At 38.7% G+C, this 14,077-nt stretch overlaps 1 protein-coding gene across 4 annotated transcripts in view; it reads right to left on the bottom strand.

Annotated features, from left to right (window-relative positions):
- The window catches only part of MYO1B (myosin IB), a 112,587-nt gene that overhangs the window by 35,329 nt on the left and 63,181 nt on the right, over positions 1-14,077 (bottom strand). For all 4 annotated transcript variants that reach the window (XM_075756205.1, XM_075756203.1, XM_075756204.1 and 1 more), the window contains 6 exons: positions 9,361-9,459; positions 8,890-8,993; positions 7,851-7,998; positions 7,053-7,171; positions 6,197-6,283; positions 5,802-5,867 (listed from right to left, as the gene is read on the bottom strand). In XM_075756205.1, coding sequence (XP_075612320.1) covers positions 5,802-5,867; positions 6,197-6,283; positions 7,053-7,171; positions 7,851-7,998; positions 8,890-8,993; positions 9,361-9,459 — 623 coding nt within the window. The remainder of the gene's footprint in view (positions 1-5,801; positions 5,868-6,196; positions 6,284-7,052; positions 7,172-7,850; positions 7,999-8,889; positions 8,994-9,360; positions 9,460-14,077) is intronic.

Below are 14,077 nucleotides of genomic sequence, written 5' to 3'. Positions count from 1 at the left end.
GTCCCTGTCCATAAAGCTCCCCTCTTTCATAACACTTGCCAGCAGATGTAGTTGATCAATTATAGATTAAAAATTCATTTCTCCTCTTTCACACTAGACTGGACTTTGCCCTGTGCGACCAGACTGACTAGAGGGCCGGGTACACACATTTTGGCACTGCCGCTTGCCAGTACGTGATATGCTGATGAGCATCAGAAAAGAGTTGAACAATTTTGAAAAGGAAATCTGTTGCAAGGTAGAGTGCCTAGAAGAGGCAGCTGGAAATCATGGCCTGGAGATTAAGGCAGCTACCAAAACAACAGATATCTATGGCTGAGTTAGAGCCAAAGTCAAGACATGAAGAAAGGGTCCCTAGAGCCTAAAAGAATGGAGGGGCGGAAGATTAAGATAAAAGATCCTGATAAGCCAATCTTCTCCATATGCTTTTTTTTTCTCTCTAATAAGTCATCTTTCTAGCAAATAACTAGACCCTTCTCTAGTAAAGTCATCCTTGGGGGGAAAAGGGAAGTCTCTGGGCCAGCAGCAATCTCTCAGAGCTCAACATGCTCTGCAACTGTAATTGCCTTCACATAATGAACAGGATAGGAAAAGGCAAAGCGTCTACTCAGCAACTGGACCAAGCTGACCGTAGGTTTACAGTAAAAGTGGAAATACCTTCCCAAGTTTTTCATGCCTTAAACATCTCGGGAAGGTATTTTCAGTGTTTAGCCCCTCCTTATTTGGTTACCTCCCTCTAAAAACAGATAGTTACCACAACTATGAACATGTTAATATAACAAAACTGCATTATTCATATTTCTAACAGATTCCCCTAATAAAGATACTGGCATTTTATCAACGTCCAGACGACAGTTTATGTCATACGGCAATATGACCAATCTTCTTTCCATCACCACAAGGGACTTCTACACACAAGAAACAAGCTAATTGCCATAAATAGAAGCACTATCAAAGTGCATCACAGACTCTGAGAAATGGACCTGGGTTTACTGCTGGGTGGCTTGTTTGGCTCTTTTGTTCACAGTATTTTTATTTACTGCTGGGTTTTATGCAGAATGTGACAGATGCTGCCATATCTTTGCACGTTCTTGTATACCTGGAGCAATCAGAGCTGGTCAGATGCTGTTCCCAAAGACAAGGCATTCACACCACCTCAGGTCAACCCTCAGCAAATGTCTGAGGGCCAAACGGACGCAGTCCCTCTCTTTCTGCAGCCTTTACTTTTGCAGCTCTATCCCCAGTGCATCCCCACCTCTCGTCAGGCTGAAATACATGGAACAAACTGCTCTGCCAAGGGACTGAGCAGAAAGCATTCACACTCACAAACTGTCTTCTGTCAGGGCCTGGCAAATTTCAAGAATAAGCCTTGTTTGGCAGCCTTAACTTTTGTAAAACTGCACTCCAAATCATTAGCTTCGTCATACGGACCAGCTACGCAGTGGTGCCTAAAAATTCAGAATAAAGCCTTTAAGCCAACAAGCACAGACAGACATTTTTATCTCTGAAGGCTAGGCAGGATGAAATATTCACACTTGCTCCATGACATTCATTTTTACATACCCAAGCCCTCGTCTGCACAGGAAACGTACACGACAGAAAATTAAACATCCAAACTGAACAGAATGAGTCTTCGGCTCATCTTTGTTGAAACCTGCCAGGCCCTCAGTTATCTGCCTTCTATAGCCTTCATTTCTTTCTCATAAACTCCACTCCTTCCACAACCCTACTCCAACATTTTGCAGAGATGCAGAAACCTCTTCTGCCCAAAAATACAGAATCAAACATGGAATAAACCAGGACCAGCCCTAAACCTAGCCCAGGAGGTCTGCAATCGAGCTGGTTCTGAAATCCCCAGTACCACCAACCATCATCCCTGCCCCATCTCAAATCACAGTCTAGACTGCAGACTGACTACGCATGCAGCCGCTCAAAAATGTGGATAAACATACTTGGAGCAATTAGTGTCAGGCTTCAACCCATTGCTCAAGCTCCAGCAGCGTTACACAACTAACCCGGTCCTGTAGCCTGCATTTTCACACTAATCCTAGTCCCTAAATCCTTACCCATAGACAATTCACACAGACACCCCCAAAATTTCAGTATTTTGCTTTCAGAACATTCAGTCCCAGCACACAGCTTACCACAAAGGGCATGGCAGGATTCAAAAATAAACACAGCTTTACAGCACCTATTTTGGGGATTGTTTAGCCAAGCTTGCAGTTGACATCTGCCAAACCCGCAGAGGCTGAGGATTATCGATAGATTTAAATTCCCTAATCTGAATTTTTGGACAGCCAAGTTCTAAGTCTGCTTCCTTGGATAGCTTTTGGGTTTGACTAAAAAATGGGGTTTGTGCTTGATAAAAAATACTAGTGGAAACCAAGTCCCAAAGAGTATATGCCAGCATTATCAATACTCCAGTATCTTTCCTTTGTTAAGTTTCAAGAAACCTCCAGTTAGTTTGTAAATTAACTTCAGCTTAAATTACAGAAAGTTGTAGAAATTGCAGTGAATAACGAAATCTTTCAAAAATAGATGAAAAAAAAATCTCATTTATATAAGCTTCAATTTGCATATAATAGAACAATACTACTATTGTCATCAGAGGGTGAAGCGTAGGATCTTTCAGAATGGTAAATCTGGATTTCTTTACTCTTCTTACAGGAGGAATTGTAGGATGATCTAAGGAATCATCCTAAATGGGAATCAGGCCCAAGAAATATTGTCTGCCCTGCCCATTATGAAACAAAACAAAAGCCTCAAAACCCTGTAGCAAACTAATGATTTTGCAGTGGGAAGCAGACTATTCTATAATGTATTCCAATAACTTTTAAGTGAGAATCTCAGCACAAAACCAGTAAACTACAACACCATTAGTTTATTCTTTCAGCAATCTTAATAGCTATGTGTAATATTAAAGGGGAAAAAAAAAAATCACCCTTCAGTAAACCCGTATCTTGCTATGTATTTCAATGATATTAAGCTTCATGTGTAAATATTTAGCAAATATATAAAAAACTACTACTACACCTTCTATGTTTTCTGATATGCTCTGTCTCCAAGGTACAAGGACACTTTAGGTCAAAGAATGTGCACTAATGATCTGCTTCCTGAGTAGAAACATGATTAAAGCATGCCTTTTTACCTTCAGCATATCAAATAGCTTACAAGTTTAAAATGCTTAAGTTTACGGATGAAGAAGACTTTCAAATACATTTTTGCCAAAAAAACATTCTCTGTAGAGATGATGTTAGTGCTCGCCTTAAAGAACAGACATGAAAATCAAAATCTGACTTAGGAATTAGGTTCAAAAGGAAACAGCACATTTTTATTCAGAGGTTTTTAGTAATTTATAATCGGATATAGTGACTGCCATTAGCTATACCTCAGTTATTATTGTGGATGTTTAGCCATCATGTTTACAAATGTGGCACACAGCAAAACACTCCCAATTCCACTAATGGTTTTATGCTATAAATCTGAAGACATTATTGAATTTTCCTTGAGTTACAGGACTGTACAGTGTTAAAATTTCATTCATTTATTGATTGCTTGAATATAATTAACTTTAAACAATATATTTTCTGTGAAGTGGTTACTTAAATTCTCAACAATAATTGGTTTTTGTAAGCATTTTCTCGAGACCTTTAATAATTTTTTGTGAGATTTGATCATTTGTTACAAAACTTGACAAAAATATTTGGCGAGCATCCTCTTAATTGACCATACTACATGACATTCACTCAAGCAACCACAAGACCAGTTACACTTTGCCTACACAGTGTTCATTACAGAATTATTTTACTCAATTTAAGGATTATGACATAACAACATCTTTTGTTCCAACTAGAGCTGCATTGAAAATGAATTTTGTTTTGTCTTGAAAGAATATCTTTGCTTTTGATTCAATTGAGAGTAAGTCAGCAGTTTCTGATTATAAAATTAACCTGTCTGGAAACACAAGGATGGCTAAGTGGGTGGCACCGGAAAGGCAGCTGATTCAGGATTTTCTAATGGATTGTTTTTCTATCATTCACCCTTTGAAATCCAGTACTGCTGTGCAGTCCCAATACCAGTAACTGTACTAGTTACCTCTAGAAACTAAACCAATCAAGTTTCTTTTTCAAACATCTTTAAATTAAAATATGGTATAGTACAAGCCACGTATGATTCTGGCACATGACCTGACTTCCATTTTGAATGTTCAGAAATAATTCCATTACTTCTGCGATGCTGAACCAAGCTGCTTGGCTAGGGCTCTCACCACAGGTCTTAACTCATGAGGGGAAGAGTCCTGGCTTGTGTGAATGTACTGATAAATTTGACCCTCAAGTCACAAGGCAAACCTTTCCCATCTTTTCCAGTAGAACCAATACTCAGCATTTAAAGGAGTGAACAATAACTACCTATATTATTTTAAAGTTTTTGGGTTTGCATGAATTGGGAAAGCTACACTGTAATTCAGTATGAAAGGTACGTGAAAAGAGCCTTGTTTTTTCATTTTTCTTCTGCAAAACTACATCTCCTGTACTCAACTACTTACTTATGACCTTCTGAGATGGTGAACTCCTACAAAAAAAAGGAAAATTACCTACGAGAAACAACCTTGTCTCTGGAACACCATCCCACAAACACAATTACTCAGTTGGCTTGTGCACTAGTGCAAGCTTCTGTCTCCCATCTCACCCTACATGTTTATCCTTAACCAAACATAAAAGAAAGAGCTAGTGAAAACAAGAGTCTTGCCCAAAGATGCCAGCAGTACCATTCCGGTGTCCAGCTTTCTAAAGGTACGCCAAGGACCAGCTCCAAAGAGATCTGGCACTCAGATCTCCACTCAGCCACCTGACCATTTGCAATATATTTTCATAAATATGCTCTCATGTTTAATGCAAACAATACAACCTAGCTTAGTAAACCCCTGAAGCAAGTATCAGCTTTGTTTTTCCTCTTCAGAGAGGTATTTTGATTTGCACATACTTTGATGTTATGCTTCTGAAATAAAACTTACACCACCCTCCCATGTATAATTACTCTTTGCTGGATTATTCCCATCTTCTACACAGTTTAAACACACTCCCTGGATTTTCAAGAGGGATGTAGGGAAGTGGGTAAGGATCTCATGTTTTCTATTGATTTTTCTCCCCAATTGAATTTCTAGTTTAAACACCATACAGATTCCAACCAAGATCTATAAATCTCTTAAAATAAACTGTCAGAATAAGATTTATGAAAACTCCCTCTCCTTGGTGTTCTCTAATCCAATTAAAAACTCCTTGATGATTGTTTTTGTTTCAAAATACCACCAGTGTAAAAATACTATCATAAACAAACAGCAGCGAGCCACAGATTGTTAGCTAGGAATCAGTACAGATTATTTATCTAAGTGAATCGAGATGAAATAGAATATAATTCCTTGTTTAATTTTGACAGGAAAAAATGTATAGTTTTTATTGCGGTTTTTAAAGGATACAAAGCTTGTTCAAAGACATCCGCAAAATGCCTCAAGGCAGAAATGATACTGCCAGAGTTTTTCTTGTGCTCAGAATGTGTGTCACAACAAAATATATTTCATTGACCCATCATAAATATTTATTTACCTATGGTGTAAAAAACACAAGTTTGGCTTTCATAAATTTTTGTTTCAATTGCCAGACATGCTAAGACATCTCTCTTTGCCTTACTTTTCTAGCTTTTTTTTGTCAGGAATGACATGTATTCTGATTATAAATTCATAAACCATTCTATTAAGCTTTAATAACAGCTCTCACGTTAAATGTTTACCATTATAAAGGTCTTACCTCAAAAATTTCAAAGCCATAGATGTCCAGCACCCCCATTACCTTCTTTCTCACTTTTGTTTGTGCCTTAAAAAAAATTAAACATTGAATCAGTCATCTGTACATTTCATACTTGGGAATCAAGAAAACTAATGTATCTCAGAAGTAGGATGCCAAATTCTGTAAACTGAAATGTTAAGTATGTTTTTTCCAAAATACACTTAATGTGAATATTTTCATAAGCTTAAAAACAGAGCAGACAGTAATTTGTTGAGCTGTGATACATTTATTCACCAAGTGTACCAAGTGCAACAAGTGGACAACCAGGAAAAACGAAATTGTCAAACACAGTTTTACTGTCCACTTTAATTTAAAGGATTTCTATTGATTTTTTTACAGGCACAAAACAACAATACCTTAATGCTTTCATTGATTCTGGTAACAAGCCAAGAAAACAGTCGACTGTATAAATTCTTAGCCAGAGCATCACGGGCGTAATAAGCCTAAACAGAAGAAAGAAGAAAAATGTTATAAATGCTGGGCTAATCCCAAACTTTTTATGTTACTGAGGTATCTTAACGGTCCTATGAACAGAGTGAGAACAGCTCTGTCAGCAGTGCTTCTGCCTAAGCCTGGCACCGGAGCCAGAACAGGGGTGCCGGGACACTCTGGCAGCATCGTTGACTTGCTGGTGCACCCCTCTGCCTTCCTGGCTGGGACCGCACTTCAACTGCCTTCCTGCTCATCCGGATATCCTCTAAAGACTCACATCCCCCATCCTCATCCTAAGCAAAGAGACTTGAGCAGCTGTGGTTAGGGAAACTACATTCCTGCTAGCCTGAGCTGATGAGACACAGGTGGCAGTCACACTGCCTCTGCGGCATTGCAGAAAGATAAAGTCACACTGGCAGCAAAAGTTTTTCAGCAGCCGGGGCATCCAACTCACATGAAATTACACCAGTTGCTCTAACAAAAACAGTCTGCCACAATACTTTCAACATGCATTTTGAACAGAACCATTTCATTTTTTCATTCTCTGCAACATTTTCCTATCCTTCATCTTTTTGAGATAATTCACACATAAAAACAAAAGATCCAGTATATTTGAATGCTTACAAACCACTGAAGAAAAAACACACTTGTGCTAGTGATGTGTTTCATTCAGTCCAGCCTATTAGTTGTAGTTTTTATTTGGTCATTTATGGTTTAGCCATGGAGAATAAATTGTCATTTAAAATGATTCTTTCTTTTAAAATCAGGACCTCTCTTTACCTGGGCCACATTTAGTGTTGTTGAAACTTTCTCCTGCTTCGCTTCAACTGTCCGGAAGCTGAAAGCTCTTTCCAATACAGACTGGTCTATACCCGTCAACTCACAGATTTCCTTGAGTTCTAGCATGAAAAAGAAGAGTGTAAATATAATTAATCCTTTTGTATCATTGTTTTTTCTTCCCCCAAACTGTTAGCTTGTAAGTAGTTCAGTATTTTCCTAAAGCACGTTTTCTTCAACAGAAGCGTCCCCCATCCACACTCTCTTCCTCCTACCCTGCCAAGCCAAGTTTTTAAAAATGTGCACAGCATGAAGAAACAGAGTTATTGGTTTTGGAAACTTTCTATCTGGTTATTTTTGTGAAGAAGCTTTTCTTTCATCTATCACAGACTACTTTTCATGATGAAAAACTTTCAAATGAAAATAAATGGACGTTCAACACGTATCAACTGCAAAAACATGACCAAATGAATCTGACATTACAGGCAGAAATATCCTACTACGAAAGAACAAAAAGCCTTCACTGCAGAATAACCAAGCAGTTACAGAAATGCATAGCACCATTTAACATTTCAGAAGAAAGTGTTAATAAAGTGGAAAAAAGAAAATAATAATCTTTGGAATTTCAAACAGAGCAACTGAAATCGCACAGAATTCAACCCATATTTGCCTGCGGGTGAGTTTTGGAAACAATCTAATTTAATTCATCTGTAAGGATATTGTATGTCTACAGAAACTACAAAATTAATAATAACTTCAGACAAATTAGTATTTTTACTCCCATCACTAATCTCATCTTACCGTTTTTATCTTTGATTTTACTTTCATCTAGGCCATTCACGCGAGATTCAGGCTTAAATTCAATATTTCCCAATTTCAGAACGGCTGCCACCACTTCAAAAACAGACTGTGTTTCATGATCCATAAAACCAACAATCTGCATTGCATTCTGGAAAGGGGACAGATAAAATTACAAGATAAAGGAATCTACATTTAAACAGATCATACTTGCAAAAGTCACCATTTATCTGTATTAGCACAAATTACAAATGTTTTATGAACACTTTTTCTACAAAAAAACCCATGATATAATTACTATGCTCAGACACGTAAGGTTTTTTTATATAAAAGACAGGTTAAGGAAGACCTGGTAATTGAGCTGGCATGTCAGTCCAGTCCACTTCTAGGATTCACTCAGTTTATAGGTTTCTAAAATACAGTACTTTCTATTTTAGCTACTTAATTTAGTTTACAACCCAACCCAAATTTTCACAGTTGAATGAACAGGTACTGCTGTCTTCTCAGTCCACTCTGATGCCCTAAAAGCCAGTAAGTTTTAGAATGTAAATTTGCATACACTGGGTAACAGGGTCCTGTATTCTTCTTGTCCCTGAAAATAATCTAGCAAAAACATCACAGTAAATCATCTTAAGAACTATCGCAGCCCTGTTTTTCTTTCAACTTGGTCAGCATTGCCCGGTTCATGAAGCTCAGTCACTGCCAGCATAAGCAACTACACAATATAAACCTTTCTGTGGTCTGATCAAGGGGTCTGGGCTTTTTTTCTTTCTTTTTTCCCTTTTTTTTTTTTTTTTGGTGTCTTTTTTTTATTCCCACTAGAACACTCCAGAAACATGGTTCTTTGTATCTTCCAGTTGTAGCTAAGCTTCCCTGTGCAAACACACTACACCTGTGCACGAAGAGTGCGTAGCACTCTGAAAATGCCCTGGAAAAGATGGCCCTCCCAGCCCAGCGCAAACGGCCAGACCGAGGGCACAGGAACCCAGCAATTAGCGTTGAGCCCTTTTGCTGTTTACACCAAAGCCCTGCCACTTCTCACCCTAACTGTTCTGAAGTTTGCAGCGTCATCCACTCCATTCACTTTGGCAGAATCAAGGCCCAGGTAGTTGTATCTGCTGAAGTCCCGCTCCAGTTTGAGTTCGCCTAATAAGTCACATAAAAATCTCATTAGTAACAGCATTCTTGTCAGTAGCTCTTTTATCCCAGAACCAGTATTGTCAAGAACTGTCATTATTAGTAGGATTAAGTTTTAAGGATCTTTTAATTACAAGCCTTCTAAGTAAGAATAGGCCTTCTTCTTTGTTTATGGTACATTGCAAAGCCAATTCTGACTCAGATATCTGGATAATACCAAACCATGTATTTACTTCAGGTATTACTATTGCCACTACCACCACCAATTTGAAAAACGAATCAATACCACATTTCCCATAAAAGAAGATGTGTGTGGAACAGCACATTCAATATAAAGATGACTCATATCTGAATATGGCACAAGGGTAACACTTACAGAGGAAGTCTTCTGATGCACCAGACAGTATCTGATAGAAAATGTGGAAGTTTCTTTCACCTCTTGGCTGCTTAACAACACGAGACTTCTCTAGCAGATCTAAACAAACAAACAAAATCTCACAGGTCAGGGAAAGATTGTTGGAGCAAAACACTTTAATATGAACATAATCCCCCATCGTTTTCTACTTCGTTGCTTTGTATCATCATCAGCAAATTAGGATGATAAATGGTAGGCAGAAACCTTATAACAATGTATTAAATTAGTACATATTTCTCAAATAAGTTATTGGAGCAAGCTATAAGCCCAGTACACTTCTAAATGCTGCAGTCTATAGGCTGCAAAGAAAACTCGGGCCAGGGAGGCAACGTGCTCAAAGGCCGTCAACTGATTTACAGTACCACCACAAAATTAAGATTTTGTGAGAAGGATTGTATGGGTGAAGTTTTGAAAAGAAATGAAATGTTAAAAGGCTAAGCACATGAAAGCTGGGTAAATGAAAGGGGGAAGCCAGACAAAGAAAGAATTTAAACTGAATAATCATGTAGCACTTTGTGATCCTCACGTGCATCAGACTATGAAATAATTCCCAATGGGACTGACAGAAGCTCCACCATAAGACATTTACAGTGAAATGGAAAAGCAGCGCTTTGAAAAGCATCACTGCACTGATTGAGTAGTTTAACAAGAAGATTGCTTTGTCCACCACCATTAGTGATGGGCACATTTCTAAGCCTTAACAATAAGGGTAGGAATCCAGGCAGACTGCAGAAGCAGACTGACTTGTAACACATGGCAACACTTCAGACTCTACATCATATTTACTACGGAGGTGACAATACAAGGGTTGTTCAGCCTGTGCTCCACTGAAAGGCTGTAGTCCCCAGTGCACCAGCAGAGGGGAGAGGGATGTGATAAGAGAACCTCTGCACAGGTATTGGTGTCACTCACTGCTTTTGTTAAAAACAAAAACAAAAAAAAAAAACCCAAACAAAAAAAACCACACCAAAACCCAAAAAACCCCTCTTTTCTTAGTGGCACACGAGGCCTCCATACCATTTTTCCAGATAGCAAACCCACAGTTCCCAGTATACAGTTTCTCTTAAGCTAAATATATTCAGTAACATGAATCACAATCACAGATTCACAGAATGGTTTGGGTTGGAAGGGACCTTAAAGCCCATGTAGTTCCAACCCCCCTGCCATGGGCAGGGACACCCTCCACTAGCCCAGGTTGCCCAAAGCCCCATCCAACCTGGCCTTGAACACTGCCAGGGAGGGGGCATCCACAGCTTCTCTGGGCATCCTGTGCCAGTTGAACACTGAAGAATTTCTTCCTAATATCTAATCTAAATCTACCCTCCTTCAGGTTAAAGCCATGACCCCTTGTCCTGTCACTACCTGCCCCTGTAAACAGTCCCTCTCCAGCTTGCTTTTGCAGCCTTTGTGCTGTGCTGCAAACCCTGCTCCAGCCCCGCCACAGAGGAGCAGCTGGGGAGCGGATGCCTCTGCTTCGGGCTGCAGCCCCCGGGCTCCGCCGGCTTTCTGGCAGGCCAGGGCTTAGCCCAAGAGGGAGAGTCTGCCCTGGGGTTTGCTCTGTGAGCAGAGGAGCAAGGAGGAGTGCAACAGAGCATATTCATATTTTTGCTAGCTACAGGTAGCATGCTGTGCCTGTGTTACCCGCTGTAATTACCTAAGTTTACACCCCTTCTTGGGGAAGAGAAACCAAAGTGCAAACTCCAATCCGCAAAATTGTACACACCTTAGGAGACCCTCCTCCAAATAAACTACAGCAAGACAGATTCAAAAATTAATTTCTGCTCTATACAATTAGCCAGTGACAACAATAACAAAATTCAGACGGTATTATTAGTCTTCTGGTTGGCTTATAGTAGGACAAATTTCAAATATTTGCAGACCAGCTGAACTACGTTATTCCAAAACCGTGCAATTGCCTGAGAGAAGAACTGTAACCAGCACAGCAGGTGACTGCACAGAGCTCCCATCGAGCAGAGCATCTGAGAGGGTGAAGACTATATGGAGATGAATACCGCTTCGCTGTCAAACGTGTTGTGTGACCACATCAGAACTTCAGTCTTGTTTGAACAGACAATTGTGTTTTTGTAACTCCGTAGCCCCACAGACTCTGTCCTTCCACAGTGGGCCTGTTTCACACCAGGAAGTTTTGCACATGCCAGATGACAAAGTACAGATACACCCAAACGAGTGGCTGTCCCATACTGCCAGCAGCTCATTATACATTAGGATGGGGCAGGTTACAGATTCCCACTTTTTTTTTTTTTTCATTTTATTGTCTTTTTTTCTTTTTTTCTTTTTTTTTTTAGATGACAGATGACTAACATCTGATGTTTGACGCTATGTCAGAAAGGCACAGATCAGAAGGCATAGTTCTCGCCAGTAAACGTGCAACTTCTCTACCTCCAACTTCACCTAAGCTCGAGGCTCCCCTCCTTGAGCTGTGGTCCAAACTCAGAGTCATCTTGTACCTAACAAATACGTGATCCTCTGTAGTTTTAAATCCATAACTCCAAGGGAGAGGCTGGTCCACCATCCGAGTGTTAATACTTGGGCTGCGAAAGGCAAGGTGAGCGCCAGGCAGTTCAGAGTCACGCTGGCTGTGAAGGTTCTCCAGTGAAGTGTTGGAACAGATCGCAGCCAAATTTAATCTCAAGGAAATAAACAACTTCAGCTCCTGCGGTGGCTACACACACTTCAGGAAATGGCTGTATTTTCAAAGGATATTGAGGCAATGCAGTTTGTGAAGCGGTTTGGCTTATTCGAGTTTAAAAACATTCTATATATAAATTTACTCAAATACTGTCATAAAAGCTCAGCTACATATCCTGGCAAAATATTATATGTAAGCCTTCTTCTAATTACATGCATGCCTTCAGCAGATTTAACAAACAGTTTCTTGAGCATATGTCAAATGAGCTATGTTAGAAGGATAACTGTCTTAGATTTTTCATGCAGTTTATCTTAGTTATATGTTTTTAGAATCAAGGAGGTTAACTAATTAACAGTCAGCTTTCCAAAGTCTCAATATTCTATATTCTGCCAGCCTTCATAGTTGAGGAAAAAGGCTCCAGAAAGCAGTTATTGACAGTAAATCAGGTCTTTACCTTAACAAAGCAGCTGTTATCAATTCTTTGCAAAGCTGTATTCATTCTCTGGTTTATTTTTTCTTTTATGCCCACAAGCAGACTGAAATCAGACTGGTAGAAAAGATCCAGACCATCTGCCCTACTCTTAAGAAAACTTATTCCCTTGGTTTGCCCTAATTAGCATTTTAATAAGTCAACCAAATATATTTTCCTTAAAGCAACTACTGCACAACCAGTAACTTTTGTGTTAACTCTCACATGATTACAAATTCTGTTGATCGAAGAGTGAAAAGAGAAGACACAAAGATGCACATCAGATTTCTGTATGCATCCACTTGGTAATTCTGTTTACAGTGGCATGTGTGGACAGATGGTGCTTATCTTTATGAAAACCCACACAAGGAAAAAACCCCAAACTCTATACATACTACATTTTGTTATATAGTATATATAAATTATGTATAGGCACTATACAGAATTATCTAGAGTGAACATAGAGAATTACACATGGTGTATTTATGGATTAGGTTTTCTTTCTGAATTATCTAACAATGCTTCTGCTTGAACTGAAACATTTAACATGCCGTGTGTATCAAAGCAACTATAAAAATTAAATTATTTTGGAAAGGTCCAACCTGGAAACCTTTCTTAAATCATATTGTTAGAATATCCATCGATTCACATAACTCAAAATCCAGCTACATTCCTCAGGTTCTGAAGACTATTTGTTATTCCTAGATAACACTGGTTTAAATGCAAGAGATCTGCGTAAGCATCCTGCTAAACCACTCAACTGAACTCAATATGAAGGAAAAAAAAAAAAGAAAATACATTGATGCTGAATACTTTTGCAAACTCTAATGTACAAATTTACAGGATTTCTTTTTGGTTACTTGACCCATGAACTTAACCGATGCAGAAAAATTCAGGATCTTTGTATTTTTTTAAATATACTAGAAATCAAATCGACATTTAAGAAAGGAATACGTAAATACTACAAACAAAAAAAAAAATGACACTACCTTGGTACACTCTGAATAACCCAAGAAAAGTTTATTTTAGTCATATTCTCTTCAGCAGCCCATGACCAAGGACCTTTTTAGTTATTCAGCCAAAGTTACAGAACGTTCTCTAGTCACAGAAGCTCACATTATATTAAATTATATTTTCTGTTTTCCTACCTTGATGCCTCAGCTGTCATCAAAAACAGTCACTGATGAAAAAGAAAACACAGTAGTGGTTTCTCAGGAGCTCTTTCCCATTATTCCCACCAAGTTTATAATAATCTTCTCTTGAATGAAATTCAAACAAAAACTACTATGTGGGCAGTCTGCGCAGTGAAAATCTGACTGCACAATTTTAAGAGTGTTAAATCCTGGTTACTCAAGTGATAAAACATGTTTAAAAAATGAGCTAATAAAAATGTTCAGTATTGTTTGTTGTTTTATTTTTTAAATACTTCCTAATTTAGGCAAGACAAGTGCTTAAATGGTGGCAACTGTGCCAACTGAAACACCGAGGGAGATGTTGGAACAAGTTAAGATTAAAAAAAACCCCAACACAAATGAGTATCTCTTTCCATAATGTCTAAT

Source organism: Balearica regulorum, chromosome 6 (genome assembly GCF_011004875.1).
Source record: "Balearica regulorum gibbericeps isolate bBalReg1 chromosome 6, bBalReg1.pri, whole genome shotgun sequence".
Classification (NCBI taxonomy): Eukaryota; Metazoa; Chordata; class Aves; order Gruiformes; family Gruidae; genus Balearica; species Balearica regulorum.
The sequence above is the reverse complement of the archived record's forward strand: the minus strand, read 5'-3'. Positions and strand labels throughout refer to the sequence as shown.